General features: G+C 54.3%; 1 protein-coding gene across 6 annotated transcripts in view; it reads right to left on the reverse strand.

The window, feature by feature from the left end:
• Positions 1–17,082, reverse strand: part of LOC122384773 (glutamine--fructose-6-phosphate aminotransferase [isomerizing] 2-like) — a 32,900-nt gene that overhangs the window by 6,035 nt on the left and 9,783 nt on the right. The window contains exons 6-17 of one of the 6 annotated variants that reach the window (XM_043372493.1): positions 14,307–14,448; positions 6,628–6,684; positions 5,801–5,812; positions 5,269–5,307; positions 3,946–4,112; positions 3,498–3,624; positions 3,051–3,166; positions 2,441–2,639; positions 1,806–2,050; positions 1,385–1,540; positions 932–1,060; positions 445–579 (exon numbers count right to left, since the gene is read on the reverse strand). In XM_043372493.1, coding sequence (XP_043228428.1) covers positions 445–579; positions 932–1,060; positions 1,385–1,540; positions 1,806–2,050; positions 2,441–2,639; positions 3,051–3,166; positions 3,498–3,624; positions 3,946–4,112; positions 5,269–5,307; positions 5,801–5,812; positions 6,628–6,684; positions 14,307–14,448 — 1,524 coding nt within the window. The remainder of the gene's footprint in view (positions 1–444; positions 580–931; positions 1,061–1,384; positions 1,541–1,805; positions 2,051–2,440; positions 2,640–3,050; positions 3,167–3,497; positions 3,625–3,945; positions 4,113–5,268; positions 5,308–5,800; positions 5,813–6,627; positions 6,685–14,306; positions 14,449–17,082) is intronic. The other 5 variants (XM_043372496.1, XM_043372494.1, XM_043372495.1 and 2 more) reach the window with 5 other exon arrangements.

Raw genomic sequence — 17,082 nt, forward strand, 5'->3', positions numbered from 1 at the left:
AATCTCATCGGATCTGCATCGATCTCAGGGGGTGCCCCGTCCGAGGTTGGGGGGGCAAGCTGCCCCGCTTGCCCCCCCGTGGCGACGCTAATGGAGATAGTACACTCGACAGTCGGGCCGATTTCAGGGGAGGGGCAGGTCACCTGACGGGGCGGGCAGCAGAAGAGTGGAACAACGCCTAGCAGAGTTTGAAATACAGAAACGGGTGCGTGAGGCCGGACGGCGAGAACTTTACGCAGATTGCGAAAATTAACCATTCAATGCATAGCAAACGAAATTCAAGGCACAACAAATACGGACAATCGACAGCATTCCAAAACAGCTTACCACAAGGCAGAACCGTAGCATGAGTTGAGCCTAAAAATGGCATAAGGCGTTATCCCCCCACACCACCCCTCTGACCCTGACCCCCCCCCCCCCCCCCAACAACAACCCCTCCCTCACCTGGAGGCAGTCAACAGCGTGCGGGATCTCGAGCAGCGCGTTGGAGAAGCGCGCCGGCTCGGTGTCGCCCTTGCTGCAGATGAGAATCGGCCGGCCCTCGCGGGCGGTCACCTGCTGCAGCGCGTTCATGCATTTCTGGAGAGACAAAAACAAGACGGCCACGGGCCAAGTCAGATCAGGGGACGTAGCATGAAATTCAGCGGACACGTGGCCGACATGGTAAGAGCACCATAGTCATTTTACAGTACCTATATACGGTGTTAGGACAGCGAGACGCCATTCAATTATAGACAGGGCAGGTATTTTTCGCTTTTTCCCGGATTGACTCACAGTACACATGCTATTCCTATCCTACCCAAGTCTTATTTTAGAACCTAACATGAGCAACTCACCAATGTAACTCGGTAACAACTGCATCACAGGCGTATTTTAGGGTGCATTATACACTATTCGGTGTAGACGACACTCAGCATAGCCACGTACGTACCACGTAGGTGGGATCCCTGGTGCAGATGAGCACAATGGGCATTCCGGGGTCGACCAGCGCCAGAGGGCCGTGCTTCAGCTCTCCGGCCAGGATACCCTCCGAGTGCATGTACGTGATCTCCTTCACTTTCTGTGGGGGCGGAGAGCAGGCAGAGTCAGTGGTGGCTGGTGGGTTATGTCACATAGCAAGGGGAAATGGGGAGATAACGACAATGTAATCTTAAGATGCTGGTGAAAGCCAGAACATTAGAAGAACTGTGATCAAATCATTTAGTCTGCCACAAAATGACGACATATAACGGCTTACCGAATTTATGTCGCAGAGCAAAGCGATCACGTAAACCAACAGAAAAATGGGTAAGCTACTGATTTCCAATTAAAACCTGATATCCACCAAACAGCGGCCACACCATAGCCTTACCCAAAGTAACCCACACTCCCCGATGCTACTAACCAGGGCTCCCTCGAGGCAGGTGGCGTAGTTGTAGCCGCGACCCATCACCAGCATGGAGCGGGCGCCCTTCAGACCGGTGGCCAGCTCCTCGATCTTGCTGTCCAGCGCCAGCACCTCCTTAATCAGCTCCGGCAGCACCTTCAGACCCTGGATGATCTGGGGAGGCGGGGAGACGCAGAGGTCAGCACGGGTTGGGTCGAAAAGCACACCAGAAACGGGTAACGGTCGGAGCATAGTTTGTCATCGCAGTGATTCGCGCACCAATGCCTACACAAGACACATGCATTATGCATATGCATGATCCATTTTGGCTCAAAATTAAGTTTTATTCATCTCTTTGTGTAGTTCCATCATCGTTTCATAACGTTTCCCTGAGCCTATCGCCTTCTCTCCCCTCTCTATTCCCCTCCTGCCCTCTCACCTCGCGGCGTCTCGGCAGCATGGAGAGCCGATCCTCGGACACGACCAGAGCGAACATGACCAGCGAGATGAACTGGGACGTGTAGGCCTTGGTGGAGGCCACGCCGATCTCGGGGCCGGCGTTGATGTGCACACCGCAGTGCGACTCGCGACAGATGGACGAACCCACTGTGTTGGTGATGCCCACGATCAAGGCGCCGCGGGACTTGCAGTAGCGCAGAGCCATCAGCGTGTCGGCCGTCTCACCTGGCGATGGAAGAATAGGGGTTGTAAGAGAGGCGTTTGAATAAACCACTATGCGAAGACAAGCAAATGAGCCAAGGGTCATTTGTAAGTCAAAGTAGAGGTCGAGAGTTTAAGAGTTTATGTCACTTGAGATCAAGGCACTTCTTTTGTATTTCCAGCATTGCAGTCCTACATTCACTTTAAACAATATCTCCCTCTTTCTTGCATCTTGTACCTTGTAGAATACCAGCTGTAGAATTATTACTCCCCCTTCCTATGGATGAGATTTATCTGTCTCCTCTACTTCTCCCCCTTTCCTCACCGGATCTCTACCATCCCTCACCATGCCCCCTCAACCCATCCCCGTCGCTCGCTATCAACCCTCCCCCATCCCTGTCCCTGATGTCTCACCGGACTGCGAGATGAAGAAGCAGACGTCGTCGCGGAAGATGGGCGTCTTGCGGTCGAGGAAGTCGGACGCCAGGTCGATCATCACGGGCAGCTCCGTTAGCTCCTCCAGCAGCTGGCGCGTAGCGATGGCGGAGTGGAAGCTGGTGCCGCACGCGATCAGGATCAGACGACGGCAGCGCTTGATCTCCGGCAGGTAGTCCTGTGGGGAGGAGGCAGAGAAACGAGGGGTCGATTTAGAGACGAGCGAGATTGTGGGGGTCGTTGAAAATGCTGGTGACAAACAAGACATAACAGCTTTACGCTTTTAGAATTATGAACATTTGAGATATTTTGGGCATGAATCCTTTCGTTTTGCCTAATTAGCTAAAATTGTTTCATTGGTGAGCACTGAGGTCTGAGAACCATGTCTGTTCGACACAGCACACGCCATCATCACAAAATGCTATGGTAATTACATACAACGATAGCATGAGGCGTGTCATATACGGTCAGATACTCGTTCTATCCCGCACAGCCCCCACGATTGTATCTCTCGGCAGCCATCCAATATCCATGTCTACCCATCCCTTTCTACCCCCCTCCCCCTCCCTGGGAAGGGTCACCATCCCACCTTGATGCCGCCGAGCACCACAGTCTCGTCCTCGAAGTTGATGCGTCCTCGCATCGTGTTGACGACAGACTCAGGCTGCTCGAAGATCTCCTTCTGCATGAACGACGAGAAGCTGCCTGCGAAGCGGGTACCATCCGCGTCAACAACTACTCCAGAGACAAAAAAAAAAGAAATGCTAGACTAACGACCGACTTGTAACATAATTGTAAAAGACGACACCGTCAATACCGTTTCCGCATTACCTGATCAGCTCTTAGAATCAAAGCTAAAGATGCTTCAAGCAAACATTTAGCACCACCGCACGATAAAACATAGAGCACCACTGAGCCACTGTGGTGCTCTATCTTTCAACCCACGATAGCCATGCCCACGTTACACCAGTTATAATTTCCAATGCTCGCTATTATCCCTTCCCTATCCCCTCTCCTGCCCCTCCAAGACACGTACCCTTCATGATCTCCTGGATCTCCATTTTGAGTGTGTGCACCTCGCGCGTGCTGCACTCGTCCATGCTCTCCCGCTTCAGACGGTGGATGCTGAGCATACCGTCACGGATCCAGGCCACGTCGTCGTCCTGAGAACGGGAGACAGCGGTGTCAGGAGTCAGGGTCGAAGTGAGGGTGGGCTTATGAGCAGAATGTGCACGTAACAAAGGTGTGGGACACAACGAATTGATTTTCGCAAACATATAAAGAACTTGGAGAAGGCAGAGGTCTGATCTTTTAGGACTCTAACAGCAAGTATACCACCATTCTTTGAGGTCTGCCCGCGTCCTAAAGGTTACGTCTTGTATGTCCCTCCCCATCTACGAAATCTCCCCCTAATTCCTATACCCAGCCCTCATCCCGTCCCTACCCATTGCCGGGTCTTCCACTCCTCCCCAGTCCCCACGCACCTCCAGGTAGATGACGCGGTTGGTGTGCTCGATGACGGCAGAGGCGTCCGACGCCAGGAAGTACTCGATCTCCTGAGAGTCGCCAGTCGGCAGGAACTCAGCCGTGGACTCGGTGCGCGGGATCAGTGGCACGTTAACGCCGTGAGTACCGGCCGGCACGTGACGCGCTGAGGGGCGGCCAGAGGGAGGTCAGGTCAGCAGGAGGTCAGAGGGGGTTAACGGGAGGTCAGAGGGGTCAGCGGGAGGTCAGAGGGAGGTCAGGTCAGCGGGAGGTCGGATGGGGTTAACGGGAGGTCAGAGGGGGTTATCGGGGGGTCAGAAGGGGTCAGAGGGGGTCAGCGGGGGTCAGAGGGGTCATGGGTGTACGGGAAAGTGCGAAGGGGTGTGAGAACGGGAGCAGGGAGTAGGGAGGTCCAGATGCAAGGATCATTAGAGAGCGTAACAGGAGAGGGTAAACAACACGATGAACTCAGCGGCGCATGAGCCAGAGGATGCGTGACAGAAGCTAAGAAACTTGGGGAAAATGTAGATCTGGCGGAAAGGTTTATTACTCCCTGACGAGTTAGTACAAAATCCTTCAACCAAATGGAGAGAGGCCGTTGAACCTGAATAAGTCTGGCATTGGAAAATCGCCAGACAGTGGGAAACGGTGGCTAGGCTTACGGGCGTGACAGTCAAGGGAGGCCGATTTGTGACGGTCAAACATAACTTTTACCCGACCTCAGCAGTCAGCACGGATGATTGCCAAACGCTCTGGCATGTCAAATGTATATTTTATATTTTCAAAAGAAGGCAACGGTGTGACCAAAATATGTATCTGAACATCAAGGCCGGATTCGACCCTTCTTTTTATATAAACCAGTAAAAAATATGTGAAGGATCTTTTACAGCAATCACATATCACTGATGAAACTCTCTCCAGCTTCCATAATCAGAGGGACAATAGAACGGTTGCAGTAGGTACAGTAAAGGAGAGTTTCGGGAGCACACAAGTTAACTTAAAAGTACACATACGACATATCAAAGCATCATCAGAACATTACATTGACTTGGTCATTGAACGCATAAATTTACTTTCACGACCGGGTGAAAAGCGATATGAACCAATGCGATACAGCACTACCAGTGCTTTGATCAGCATCTACCATCGCCTGACCACGGCTCACAAGTGAAAACCGGTACTTTCTTTCCCTTAAAACCCCGACGACACATGTCAACTGTCATGCAGGATGCTAATAGTGCACAAATGATATGCTAATCATAGGCGGCACGCAGCCTGTAACGAAGAAGAAAGTTGAGCGGGTAAGAACGGAGACTACTTACCATCAGCCGGGCTGATCTTCCGCGACTTGGTGTTCTCGCCTAGAAAATAGCAAACAAAAAAGTGTACAGAACATGCTGGTTGTGAAAACAAAACAGCTACGGTGTCTGCCGTGCTAGTCTCAACACAGCAAGCGCATGCCAGCAAATCAAGACGAGTGCTAAAACAAAAAACAAAGTCCAAGGAGCAAAGAAAAACTACGTAGAACAGTGGAGCAACTAAAATCTACTAGGGACAGAAGTTCCTTGAAGCATGTCGAGTAAAGACAAGACCGAATCGTCTACATACGACTCAAAAATACAGTCATTGAACAAGAATCCGAGAAGACGCGTCAGTGGAACCCGAGAACCCGATGTAAACCGTTATAAAGTCACGATCTCTCAAGTCAAGATTAACGTTGAATAAATTAATGAAACACAACTGATAAAATCGATATAAATGATAAGCGACTGGGCTCAGAGGCGCCGACTTTCCGCCCTGCCCAGCACCCAGACCCTTCCCCTGTGTCCAGGCACGGTCCATCGGCCGGCGTACCTTTGAAGTCCTCTGCAGCGGCGGCGGAGGTGGCGCCGACACAGAGACGAACGGGGCGGCATGCGGAGACGGTCGACCGAACGGAACCGCCGTCCACAGAACAGACAGAGAGACGGAGAGAGGGAGAGAGAGAGAGAGAGAGAGAGAGAGAGAGAGAGAAACAGAGAGATACCGTGAGAGACAGCCACACACGTGCTAATGTGCAGTCGTGCCGACCCTGACCATCACTAACTCGCAGAGCAGTGCCCATTTGAGAAAATTAAGGAAATGGATGCATCGAAGAAAGAAAATTGTTTTTTGAAATAATACTACGTGGATGCTTTCTGCGAGTTGGTAATGGTCCCGGCACAAGACCGGAAAACAAGCCGAGAATAAACAGAAAATAAAACAGAAAATACCACAAAACAGCAACATGCTCACCTAGAGAAAAAGCACCTCATTGAGGCCAAAATACAATATCAATAACGCATTGAACGCACAGTTTAGGACGTGCAATAAAATACATACGACAAATGTGATACAGAATTCATGCGAGTTAACAAAAGTAGTATTCATGCTACATGCTGTTTTACATATTTTCGCATGCATATCTAGCGCGTAACACTGGTCAATCAAAAGCATGCAAAGGCCAGAGTCGTAAGCAATTTTCTCGGCGAAAATCCAGTCAACTGTGACTAGATTTCAGTAGCCATACAGCTCATGCAAGAGTTGAAAACAGTGGCGGTACTGTACCACACTTAAAATCAAATAGCGCCGTAATACGGCAGCAGAGTACTTATCAGTACTCACGAGGTACCGATCAGTACGCCGCGGTACCGCTCACGTACCTCTTCCACCCTGGCCGAGTCCCTGCAGGTTCACGGGTTCGGTGGACTCGCCCATACCTTCAGTGCGGAGACGGGCACGGTTAGACAGCATGCAGCCAGGCGGGGACCCGGGGACAGTAGGCGTGCGGTTAGTGGTCACACGGCGTTACACCAGCCGGACGGGATAAGCAGATAGGATGGCATGGAGGGACGCCGGGACTTGGGACGGGTTAGATAAGCTGAGGAGGTAAAGCTAATGAGGTAATCAGAATATGCCTAAGGCAGACAGGTACTTAAAGGGTTTAGTTCAGGGACTGTAAAAAGCCAACAGGCTAGCGATGGGTAGGATTATTGGATAAATCACAAACGCTAACGAATGCTATCGTCCGAGCAAGTTCTAAATATGTAATATAAAACATCGATAGTATATGACAGAAGTACGGCATAACTTACAAAATAAGGTAGGAAAAAATCAGGGATCGCATATCAGATCGATTTGCGAGGAATAAAGGAATGTTAGTACGGCATCTCCACCAAACAGTTGGCATATATGTCATGCTGCCAATGCACACCACCCCGAATACAGCCAACTCATGGGTCCATCCAACGACACCCGGGGTTCAACCAACGGACCCAACCCACGGGTCCAACCAACATGTCACACCCCGGGTCCAACCACCGACGTGCCACCAGTTACCAGACCCCACATGCGTAGACGGGACCACCTCCCCTCCCCCTATCCCCAAAGATCCCACCTCAGAGCACGCTACCTTAGCTGCGCAGTAGACCCCCTGACCCCTCCCCCTGTCGGGCGCCCTATCGCCAAATCCCTCCGACGCCAGGGCGCAGACGGTGAAAACGATTTAGGCCCCCGTTGCCCGCGCCACTATCACCAAGCGTTCGCCTCAGTTGGCTGTCAGCGGCCGAAACCACTCGCGTCGGCTCGTTTGTAGGGTAGGACGGCCCCTAAAAAACGATGGTCGGGATTAAGGATATGCAGGTTTGACGAATCTCGAAGTCGCATCTATTAAATAGGTGAGGGTGGGTGGGAAACTTCTCGCCCACTCTCTGCTCCACTCGCCGTCCGTCGCAGTCGACGACTGCCGTTCGCGCCTCTCGGCTCTGCTGCCAGCGGCGCGCCCGTTCCTACACTCCCCTTCGCACCACCCCTAGTCAGGGTCTGCTCCGCGTCTGTCGGCGGGGTGATTTATCTGTCTCCGACCCCCGTCTCCCTTTGCTCCGGTCACGTTCAGTGGCGCCCGGGCAGGGTCCTAACCTTCCATAGCCGCGTCGCCGCTATGAGTTGATTAGGCCCCCGTTGCCCGCGCCACTATCACCAAGCGTTCGCCTCAGTTGGCTGTCAGCGGCCGAAACCACTCGCGTCGGCTCGTTTGTAGGGTAGGACGGCCCCTAAAAAACGCCAAATACACCCAATGGAATGAAAAAGTCTTAGGCTAAGCGTCCGCTGCCCAAACCTTTCTCGATCTCTGCTGAGCAGTTAATGGTTTGACCACGAATCCGGGCACATGCCGCATGCGGAAAGGTTCCCAGTGTGTTCCGCTGGCGATGCCCGGTCTGTTATTGCGGCATGGCTCTTGGTGGTGAGTTTGGGTCGAACCCTTAGTTAGTGTGAACCGGGGCGGCGAGGGACTCCCTCCACCCCAAGGTCGGCTCCCGTCCTGAGTCAGCTGTGACTGGACCCCATACTCCCCGCACAGTGCCGCCAGTGACTCACTGTCGACCCGCGTGGGGGCGCCGCGACCCACTAATGGAACGTGACCGTGTTCGGGGTGTTCGTTGGTCGTCTGCCTCTCGTGGCCGCCGGGGGACCAGCGGGGGAGCCGGGTCGTGCGGCGTCGGCTGGTATCAGGTTGCGGCGGGCGGCCCGTCCCGCCGCTGTCGCCTGGTTTGAGGACCGTGGCGGCCCCACTGTGGGCCTCTGTGGCCCCGCGGACGGTACCGGCAGGCGGGCCCGCGGCTGCCCCGGCGTTGACTGTCTCATCAGCCGGTCCGGTGTCGTGGCGGTGCCGGGGCTGTGCCAGCGGCCGGCGGCCGGCTCTGGCTCCGCCGATGGCTGTCTTTTCTGACTGGCGGTCGGCGCGGGCGGCCTTGGGGGGGGGGGGGGGGGGAGGGGCGACTGTGGTTCCCGGCGGCCCAGCCTATTTCGTTCGTTGCTATTCCGGTGTGTGTGAAGCCATGCCTGGACGCACTGCGGTCAGGGGGGGGGGGGGGTCCGATCCGATGGTTTTGTCCCCGTGTCGGTCTTGGACCCCCGTGTTCACGGCCTCGGGGTTGCGAAGTTTAGCCCGGCACGCTTCCCGGCGCCTAAACCGACGTCATCGGTGCTGGCTAAAATGGAATGCCGCGAATCTGGGATCAGTGGCCTGGTTTCGCCTTTGATATCGTGCTGCAGATTATCTAGTCGTCGGCAGCGGTCCCGTAGACCTATGTTGCGCGCAACTTAGCCGCGGCGTCGGCGGCGGACCCGGTTTACGTGCTCATACGACCGCACATACATAAATGAGGTTTGTATGGCCATGTGGCCGTGAATGACTGGTAGAAAAGGTTGTGCATGGATTCCGGTGCTGTGATGGCACCGCACGCAAAGCACAGTGCCTCACGGAAAATAGGAACGGTGCATTGTTAGCGTACTTTAAACGCACCTACCCAGGTACCTAAGAATCACGTGCTGTTCATGAGGCCTGTGAGCACGGGCGCCGATGACTTTTCTGCCGCTCCGTTCTGGCCTGCGGGATGACGACTTGCATGCCAGCGCATGTGGGGACTCACATTTGGCAGCTGCTCGCACGGGTTACCGTGGGTGGGCAGGGTTCGCGAAAGTGTCGGCTGCCAGCTTGCCGCAGATTGCAGTGTCGCGACGCTTACTCGGAGTCTCGAGATTGGGGAGCCGGCAGGCAGCGGCGTAGTCGGTGTAGTTGTGTCCGGGCATGATCTTGCATGCATTTTGTCTGTGCTTGCTCGATTCCTGCACTCAGAATGCACTTTGAGAGCAGTTTGAATAAAGACTCAATTGAGCGCTGAGACCAGCCTCAAATGTGTCTGATTTTAAACGGTTTCAGTAAGGCTTCCTAAGGGCTCATGTACCCGAATACTGGATTCAAGCGATACCGAAACTGGGGTTCGGACTAGAAACTGGTTTCATAGTGAGACTAATTTTTTAAAAGCTTGACACCGAAAATAGGTACCGACTGAGCTCTGTTTCTGCGATCAATGGCGTTGCTCAGAAAATATTCTCAAAATGTGTGATCTGTTTTGAATCGGGGACATTAGCCCGAAACTGATCTCTGAGACCAAAAATGGAGAAACTGTTTTCTCAGTGTGTGCGGATTGTTCGTTCGGTCTCGTCTGCCACCGCTGAGCCCAGTGTTTCAGACATTGGACGAACGAAGTTCATAGTCTGTCGATAGCTAGATGCCTGTCGAGTTGCAGAGCAGCCGATGCATGACGCAGACCGGGTGTGTATGTGTGTGTGTGGGGGGGGGGTGCGTGTGTGTGTGTGTGTGCGTGTGTGTTAAGCGCAAAGTGGCCGAGGCGTCGGCAGCGGACCAGGTGTGTAGTGAAGACAGAGTGGCCGAGGCGTCGGCAGCGGACCAGGTGTGTAGTGAAGACGGAGTAGCCGAGGCGTCGGCAGCGGACCAGGTGTGTAGTGTAAACAGAGTAGCCGAGGCGTCGGCGCCGGACCGGATGTATGCGTATGTCGATGCAGAAATACGGAGGCGCCCACTTAGAAAATACTTGAGACCTTTTTACAAAGAGACTCCTTGAGTGCTAAACCGAGCCTCCAAGGTGACTGGCTGAGATGTGTTTCTGCGGCAGCGTATGTCCATCAAGTTGCGTTCGGAAGCGCTTCTCGAAATGCGTGGTCTGTTTTGACAAGGGGCATTATCCTAAAGCTGGTCTCTGAGGCAAAAAAAAAAGGATCAGTTGGGTCAGCATACACATACATACACATGCACACACGTGCACCCACATGCACACATCTAACCAACCCCCCACGTTGCCTCGTCAACAAGTGCTGCTTTATCTCGCTATTGAAGCGGCTCCCAGGCAGGTTTCGTGTCACGCTTAGCAAGATGTTATATGCGATGACAATAGCGTGTCTGAACTACGCCTGCCAGACTCCAATCGAATCGCCGGCGTGACTAAATGGTCTGCGTTCCGTGTTGTACGGTACGGCGGTGAACATCTCCACGAGTGACCAGGTCGCCGGCGATCGACTCAGGCTCTGATGTCACTAAAATGCGCTTTAGTAAGCTAAGTGCCTACCGTGTTGCAGAGGGCCGAGGTGACGGCGGCGCACCTGGCCCTGTAAATTGCAGAGTAGCCGAGGCGTCGGCGGCGGGCCTGATGCGTGTGCATGGGTTGCAGATTAGCCGAGGCGCCGGTGGCGGACCCGATGTGTGCAGGGGTTACAGTGCAGCCCAGGCGTCGGCGGCGGGCCCGATGTATGTGCATGAGTTGCAGAGTAGCTGAGGCGTCGGCGGCGGTCCTGATGTACTTACGTGCAAGGGTTGCAGCGTAGCCGAGGCGTCAGTGGCGGACCTGATGCGTGTGCGTGAGTTGCAGAGTAGCCGAGGCGTCGGCGGCGGGCCTGATGTATGTGCCGTTGCAGAGTAGCCGAGGCGTCGGCGGCGGACCTGATGCATGTGCAGTTGCAGAGAAGCCGAGGCGTCGGCGGCGGACCTGATGTATGTGCCGTTGCGGAGTAACCGAGGCGTCGGGGGCGGACCTCATGCATGTGTGTGAGTTGCAGAGTAGCCGAGGCGTCGGCGGCGGACCTCATGTACGTGCGAACATGGGTGGAGAATTGTTTTCAAAGTTGGTATGGCGCCAGTTGCTTGAAACAATACTATCGTGTTTTATTCTTATCAAACTGAAAACCTTAAATTTCGTAGCTTTTACCCTGAAAAAGTTGGTATGGCATTGCCATACCATCTTTTAAGTTGGTGTGGCGCGTGCCATGCCTGCCATACCATATTCTCGACCCATGCCGGTGCAGAGTTTATGGGGTGGCTGAGGCTATACGACGGCGAGCCTGATGTGTGTGCATGAGTAGCAGAGGAGCCGAGGCGTCGGCGGCGGACCTGATGCAAGTGCATGAGTTGCAGAGTAGCCGAGGCGTCGGCGGCGGACCTGATGTATGTGCGTGATTTGCAGAGTAGCCGAGGCGTCGGCGGCGGACCTGATGTATGTGCGTGATTTGCAGAGTGGCCGGGGCGTTGTCGGCGAACCTGATGTGTGTGCGTGGGTTGCAGAGTAGCCGAGGCGTCGGTGGCGGACCTGGTGTATGTGCAGTGCAGAGTAGTGATGTCAACTACGGAAAATCGGAATACCGATACCAAACCAAGTACCAACCTAGGGTGCATTATACCAACAAATTACCGAACACATTAGGAATCAAATACCAAGTACCGAGTTGGTATCAGTATGGTATCGGTATACCGAAAAGTTGTATCCGAGGACATCTCTACTGCAGAGTAGCCGAGGCGTCGGCGGCGGACCTGATGCATGTGGGTGCCGAGGCGTCGGCGGCGGACCTGATGTATGTGCGGTGCAGAGTAGGACGTCGACTACGGAAAAATCGGAATACCGATACCAAACCAAGTACCAACCTAGGGTGCATTATACCAACAAAATACCGAACACATTAGGAATCAAATAGCAAGTACCGAGTTGGTATCAGTATGGTATCGGTATACCGAAAAGTTGTATCCGAGGACATCTCTACTGCAGAGTAGCCGAGGCGTCGGCGGCGGACCTGATGCATGTGGGTGCCGAGGCGTCGGCGGCGGACCTGATGTATGTGCGGTGCAGAGTAGGACGTCGACTACGGAAAATCGGAATACCGATACAAAACCAAGTACCAACCTAGGGTGCATTATACCAACAAAATACCGAACACATTAGGAATCAAATAGCAAGTACCGAGTTGGTATCAGTATGGTATCGGTATACCGAAAAGTTGTATCCGAGGACATCTCTACTGCAGAGTAGCCGAGGCGTCGGCGGCGGACCTGATGCATGTGCGTGCCGAGGCGTCGGCGGCGGACCTGATGCATGTGCGTGCCGAGGCGTCGGCGGCGGACCTGATGCATGTGCGTGCCGAGGCGTCGGCGGCGGACCTGATGTATGTGCGTGCCGAGGCGTCGGCGGCGGACCTGATGCATGTGCATGAGTATTTATGTGCGTGAGTTGCAGAGTAGCCGAGGCGTCGGCAGCGGGCTTGATGTATGTGCAGTGCGGAGTAGCCGGGGCGTCGGACGCATTGCAGTTGCAGAGTAGCCGAGGGGTCGGCGGCGGACCTGATGTGTGTGCATGAGTTGTAGGGTGGCCGGAACCAGGTGTTTTGTGTGTATCGCGTCGCAGGTTGGGGTGCCGCGTTGCACGACCCTTCAAAGCGTGCCTACCAGGCTCCCCGGTTTCCTTTACGATTGTGTGTGCGCTTAGTATGCCTCTGAATAGATGCGCGTCAGTCGCCTGGGAACCATCCTCATGGTGGCGCCGCGTCAGTCGCCGGGCAACCATCCTCGTGGTGTCGCCGCCAAGGAACCGCACTCCGCTGTACGTACCCCCGAGCCGTGCTCGATACGCCTCACCTGCCGTGCCGGCGTTAGTGTGCCTGACCATAGAATCCTTGTAGCCGTTGGTACTCCCCACAGCTTCCCTGGCTCCCTTCTCGCTCGCTCTCCGCTCCACTCGCCGGCGGCCATGTCGGCGTTAAGGAGTGCGTGATCGGATAATCCTCGTAGCCGTTGGCACTCCACACGGATTCCTTAGCTCACTTCTCGCCCACTCTCTGCTCCACTCGCCGTCCGTCGCAGTCGACGACTGCCGTTCGCGCCTCTCGGCTCTGCTGCCAGCGGCGCGCCCGTTCCTACACTCCCCTTCGCACCACCCCTAGTCAGGGTCTGCTCCGCGTCTGTCGGCGGGGTGATTTATCTGTCTCCGACCCCCGTCTCCCTTTGCTCCGGTCACGTTCAGTGGCGCCCGGGCAGGGTCCTAACCTTCCATAGCCGCGTCGCCGCTATGAGTTGATTACCACCCATCTGATAGTGACGGCGGCGCGCCGGCCGGCTGAGCGACCACTGAGACATCGGATCAGGCGCGAGCAGATAGCGCCAGAGTGCTCAATGGTGTCATAAGCGGCTACCGTAAGCCGCGCGTAGGACCAGGGTCGATGTAATAAATCAGGACTCTCAATGTTACACAGAATGGGGGGAATGATAAGACTTGAAGTAATACCGCCTCTGACGTAGATTGTGTAACGTAATGTCAAACAACTGGATTTGGTGGATTTTGGTCTCTCGACGAAAGTGATCTGGGGATTGTGAATTCATGCCACGGTGTGAGTTGGGGTTAGGCGCTTTCTCTCGGCCTCACAGCCCGCGCGACAAACCGGTGTTACTGGTCAGTGAAGGCGCTCTAAGCTCTACCGCACCGCACACGGCCCCACAAAGTGTCTGTACTTTTGACTGTGGGTTCACCAGTGTCCACACTAGCGTCCACCCGTCGTGTAATGTGGACGGTAAAAGGTGGATGTACCGGTCTACACCTGCCTTCCTCCACCTAACGTACCCGGTCGGTGGACACTGGACAGTGTCTCCACCGCTCATACCCGAGCACCTTTCCCTCACCCTACCACCCTATGGGTGGGCACCCCAGACCCCGTCAGTACGTACCCTTGCTGTACATGATGGGGATATGGTCGGTGGCCAGGTGCTCCTTGGTCTTGATGGCCACGAGCAGGGGCGAGCCGCGCCGGGCAGCCACCACCTGGTTCGGGAAGTGCACAGACTTGAAGCACAGCGCGAACGCACCCTCCTGAAAACGGAGATAGAGTAAGCCGGTTAGCGAACAGATACATAGAAATCGCTTACTTTGTTTGATATGTAAGCGGTTTCATATACTGCCAGCGAGTTCCACCACGCACATACAAACAACAGGCATTTACTCCCAACAACTAAGCAAACAGCCATAGCAGTCATAAAGCCATAACCCCTAATCGATATACCTACTACCAAGGACACACGCATATTATTGTCGTGCTCTGTGTAATCTTGATATCTCTCATATATCCCTATAAACGCGGTATGTAGCCTACACTGTTCTTTACGTCATTTTACGACCAGCATTGACCTCCAATCACAAAATCAGCTACGTCAGAAAACCACGTCACATTCCCAGAAAATACGCACAACGTGTAATAAAGGTGTCAATGGGATCAGCATTCACTCCCTGTCCAAACAAGGACAACGGAAAACCATTCGGTGATAGCGTAAGAAACGATAGACTATAGACATTAGTGCTCGGTGTCAATCATCCACTCAGCATTAAGCCCGTCGACGTCAATTCAACGTCACTCCCACTGGACTTTCCGTCGCAATCGACAAGCAGGTGTCAGCGGCCGACCTGACTGCGTCATAACTGGCACACTCGTGCAGGTGGCCCTCCGTCGTCGGTCGTCGCTACCGCTGGCGACGGGGCGCGAGTACGTTCGACGATCGCACAGACCGGCCGCCGCCCGTCGATATATCCATGGTAGTACGGTTGGGTGGTGGTGGTGGGGAGGGCGGGGGAGGGGATGGGCACGGGGAATGGTCTGAGGGAAGGAAAGGGCGGGGGTACGAAGGGGTATACTGCAATAGGCTACAAAACCATTAGGGCCGGCTAGACAGGGCAAAACAGAGTCAAACGTGCTAAACCAGGCCAAATTGATTATAAAGGATCTAGCTAGACCAACGAAACAGATGCGACCGCGTCTGATCGGGTCATGTCAGGTCGTTCCTCGGTCAAACTAGATCAGGTCAGGCTAAGTTCGATTAGGCCAGAACAAACCAATGCCAAGGCGGGAAGAATCAAAGGCGAAAGAGTGATTAGGAAAGCAGCCCGCCCGCCACGTAGGACCCTCATCGTTATTGCAAAACGGCCTGGAGGCCAGGCGCGGTGCCAGCGGGTGGGGCCGATAAGCGGCCAGACAATAGCTCCGTGTGCCGGGCAGGTCTGTCCATGACGCGGAGGCACCCGTTCAGAAGAGAAAGTCGCCGGGGTACAGCCGAACGGTGTGGCGGGGGGACTGGAATGGAGATTATATGGCAAAGCCAGCAACCAGAGAGAGCATTGTATTCGAAGGATGGCGTGCTTTAATGAAATTCAAAATGCTGGGGGTTTGGTAAATCGGTTAGTTTTGATTATGTAGGTATCGGATATAACATCACAACAACGTGCCAAAAGGGCAGGGCAACATCCTGAGCGATGTATTGGTAGAAAAAAAAGATATTAGCTTCAGCTCAAATGAGTCTACCTATGCTACCAAGATAAAAAAGCACTTCTAGCACGTTCTACAACACAATTTGACTTGCGGTTGTTCGCAGACCAGAGTCGCAGTTCCTGGACATGTTCCTAAGTAAACAGTCAGGAGTCACCACGGCTAATTTCAACTCAGCTGCGCAACTTGGCTTCATACAGTAGGCACACATTCGCGGGTTCCCACGTCGATCGGATCGAATGACGACGTTCGCGAATAGCAGCATTCAATATTCATACCCTGCCGAAGTTCATCTGACGACCATCCCTCACCCGGCTTAGACATTTCCTACACAAGCTATCGGTGTGTTGACGGTGTCGGCAGGTCCGCGGTGGGCCGATTGCAGGGATCTGTGAGATGATACCCCGACCGCGGCCCCAGCTGCAGACGGCTGGTGGTGAATGCCGGTCAGTGACCTCGAGAGGCCCGCCGTGAATGGTCCCGTATACTGTACACAGAGCTGTACTAGCGATTGGACAGAAATCCCCGAGATACCGAGTACCTCATCAACAGCAAAACTGTTCTCAGAAAACAGATATCAATGTCAATCAGACGGCGATGAAAGGCTAACACTTGCAGTGTCGGCAGAGAGCTGGGGATATACTGCAGCCAGCAGATTACACCACGAAACTCAACCCCCAGAGATTAACGGGAAAACGTCCAGGCCCCGAGCTAGTCAGAGACCACTGTCCCGTCCCATTTTTGGTCATCACAGAGCCAGCTTTAGTAACACATCCATGCACGGAGAGTCAGCGATTGCTCAAGCACCCGCGGCCGATTGGGCCATGTCCCGACACCCCCCTGGGGCGCTGAATGGGAAACGGACGCCCCCGGGGGCGCCCACTGGACGCCCCAATCGTGTCTGATGAGACCCGGTCAGGCCGGGCGACCTTGGCCTATCGGTAACGCTACCATTCGTACGCGGGAGCAGATGAAATCTTCCGACATCCCACCGCTCCAGCAGTTGCGTGAGCTCCGAATATGCGCGGTGCGTGCGTGTGTGCGTGCGTGAGCACTTAAACATGCATTTACAACTATCTGCCAAGGATGTTTCCCAGTACCAAGAACCGTTGGTCCATGGGGCGACTGTGAAGGTCGGAGGGAGAGGTCACAGAGATACCACCGGGAGACAGAGACCCAGGAAAGTGACG

Source organism: Amphibalanus amphitrite, unplaced genomic scaffold (assembly GCF_019059575.1).
Source record: "Amphibalanus amphitrite isolate SeventyFive unplaced genomic scaffold, NRLGWU_Aamphi_draft 000198F_arrow, whole genome shotgun sequence".
NCBI lineage: Eukaryota > Metazoa > Arthropoda > Thecostraca > Balanomorpha > Balanidae > Amphibalanus > Amphibalanus amphitrite.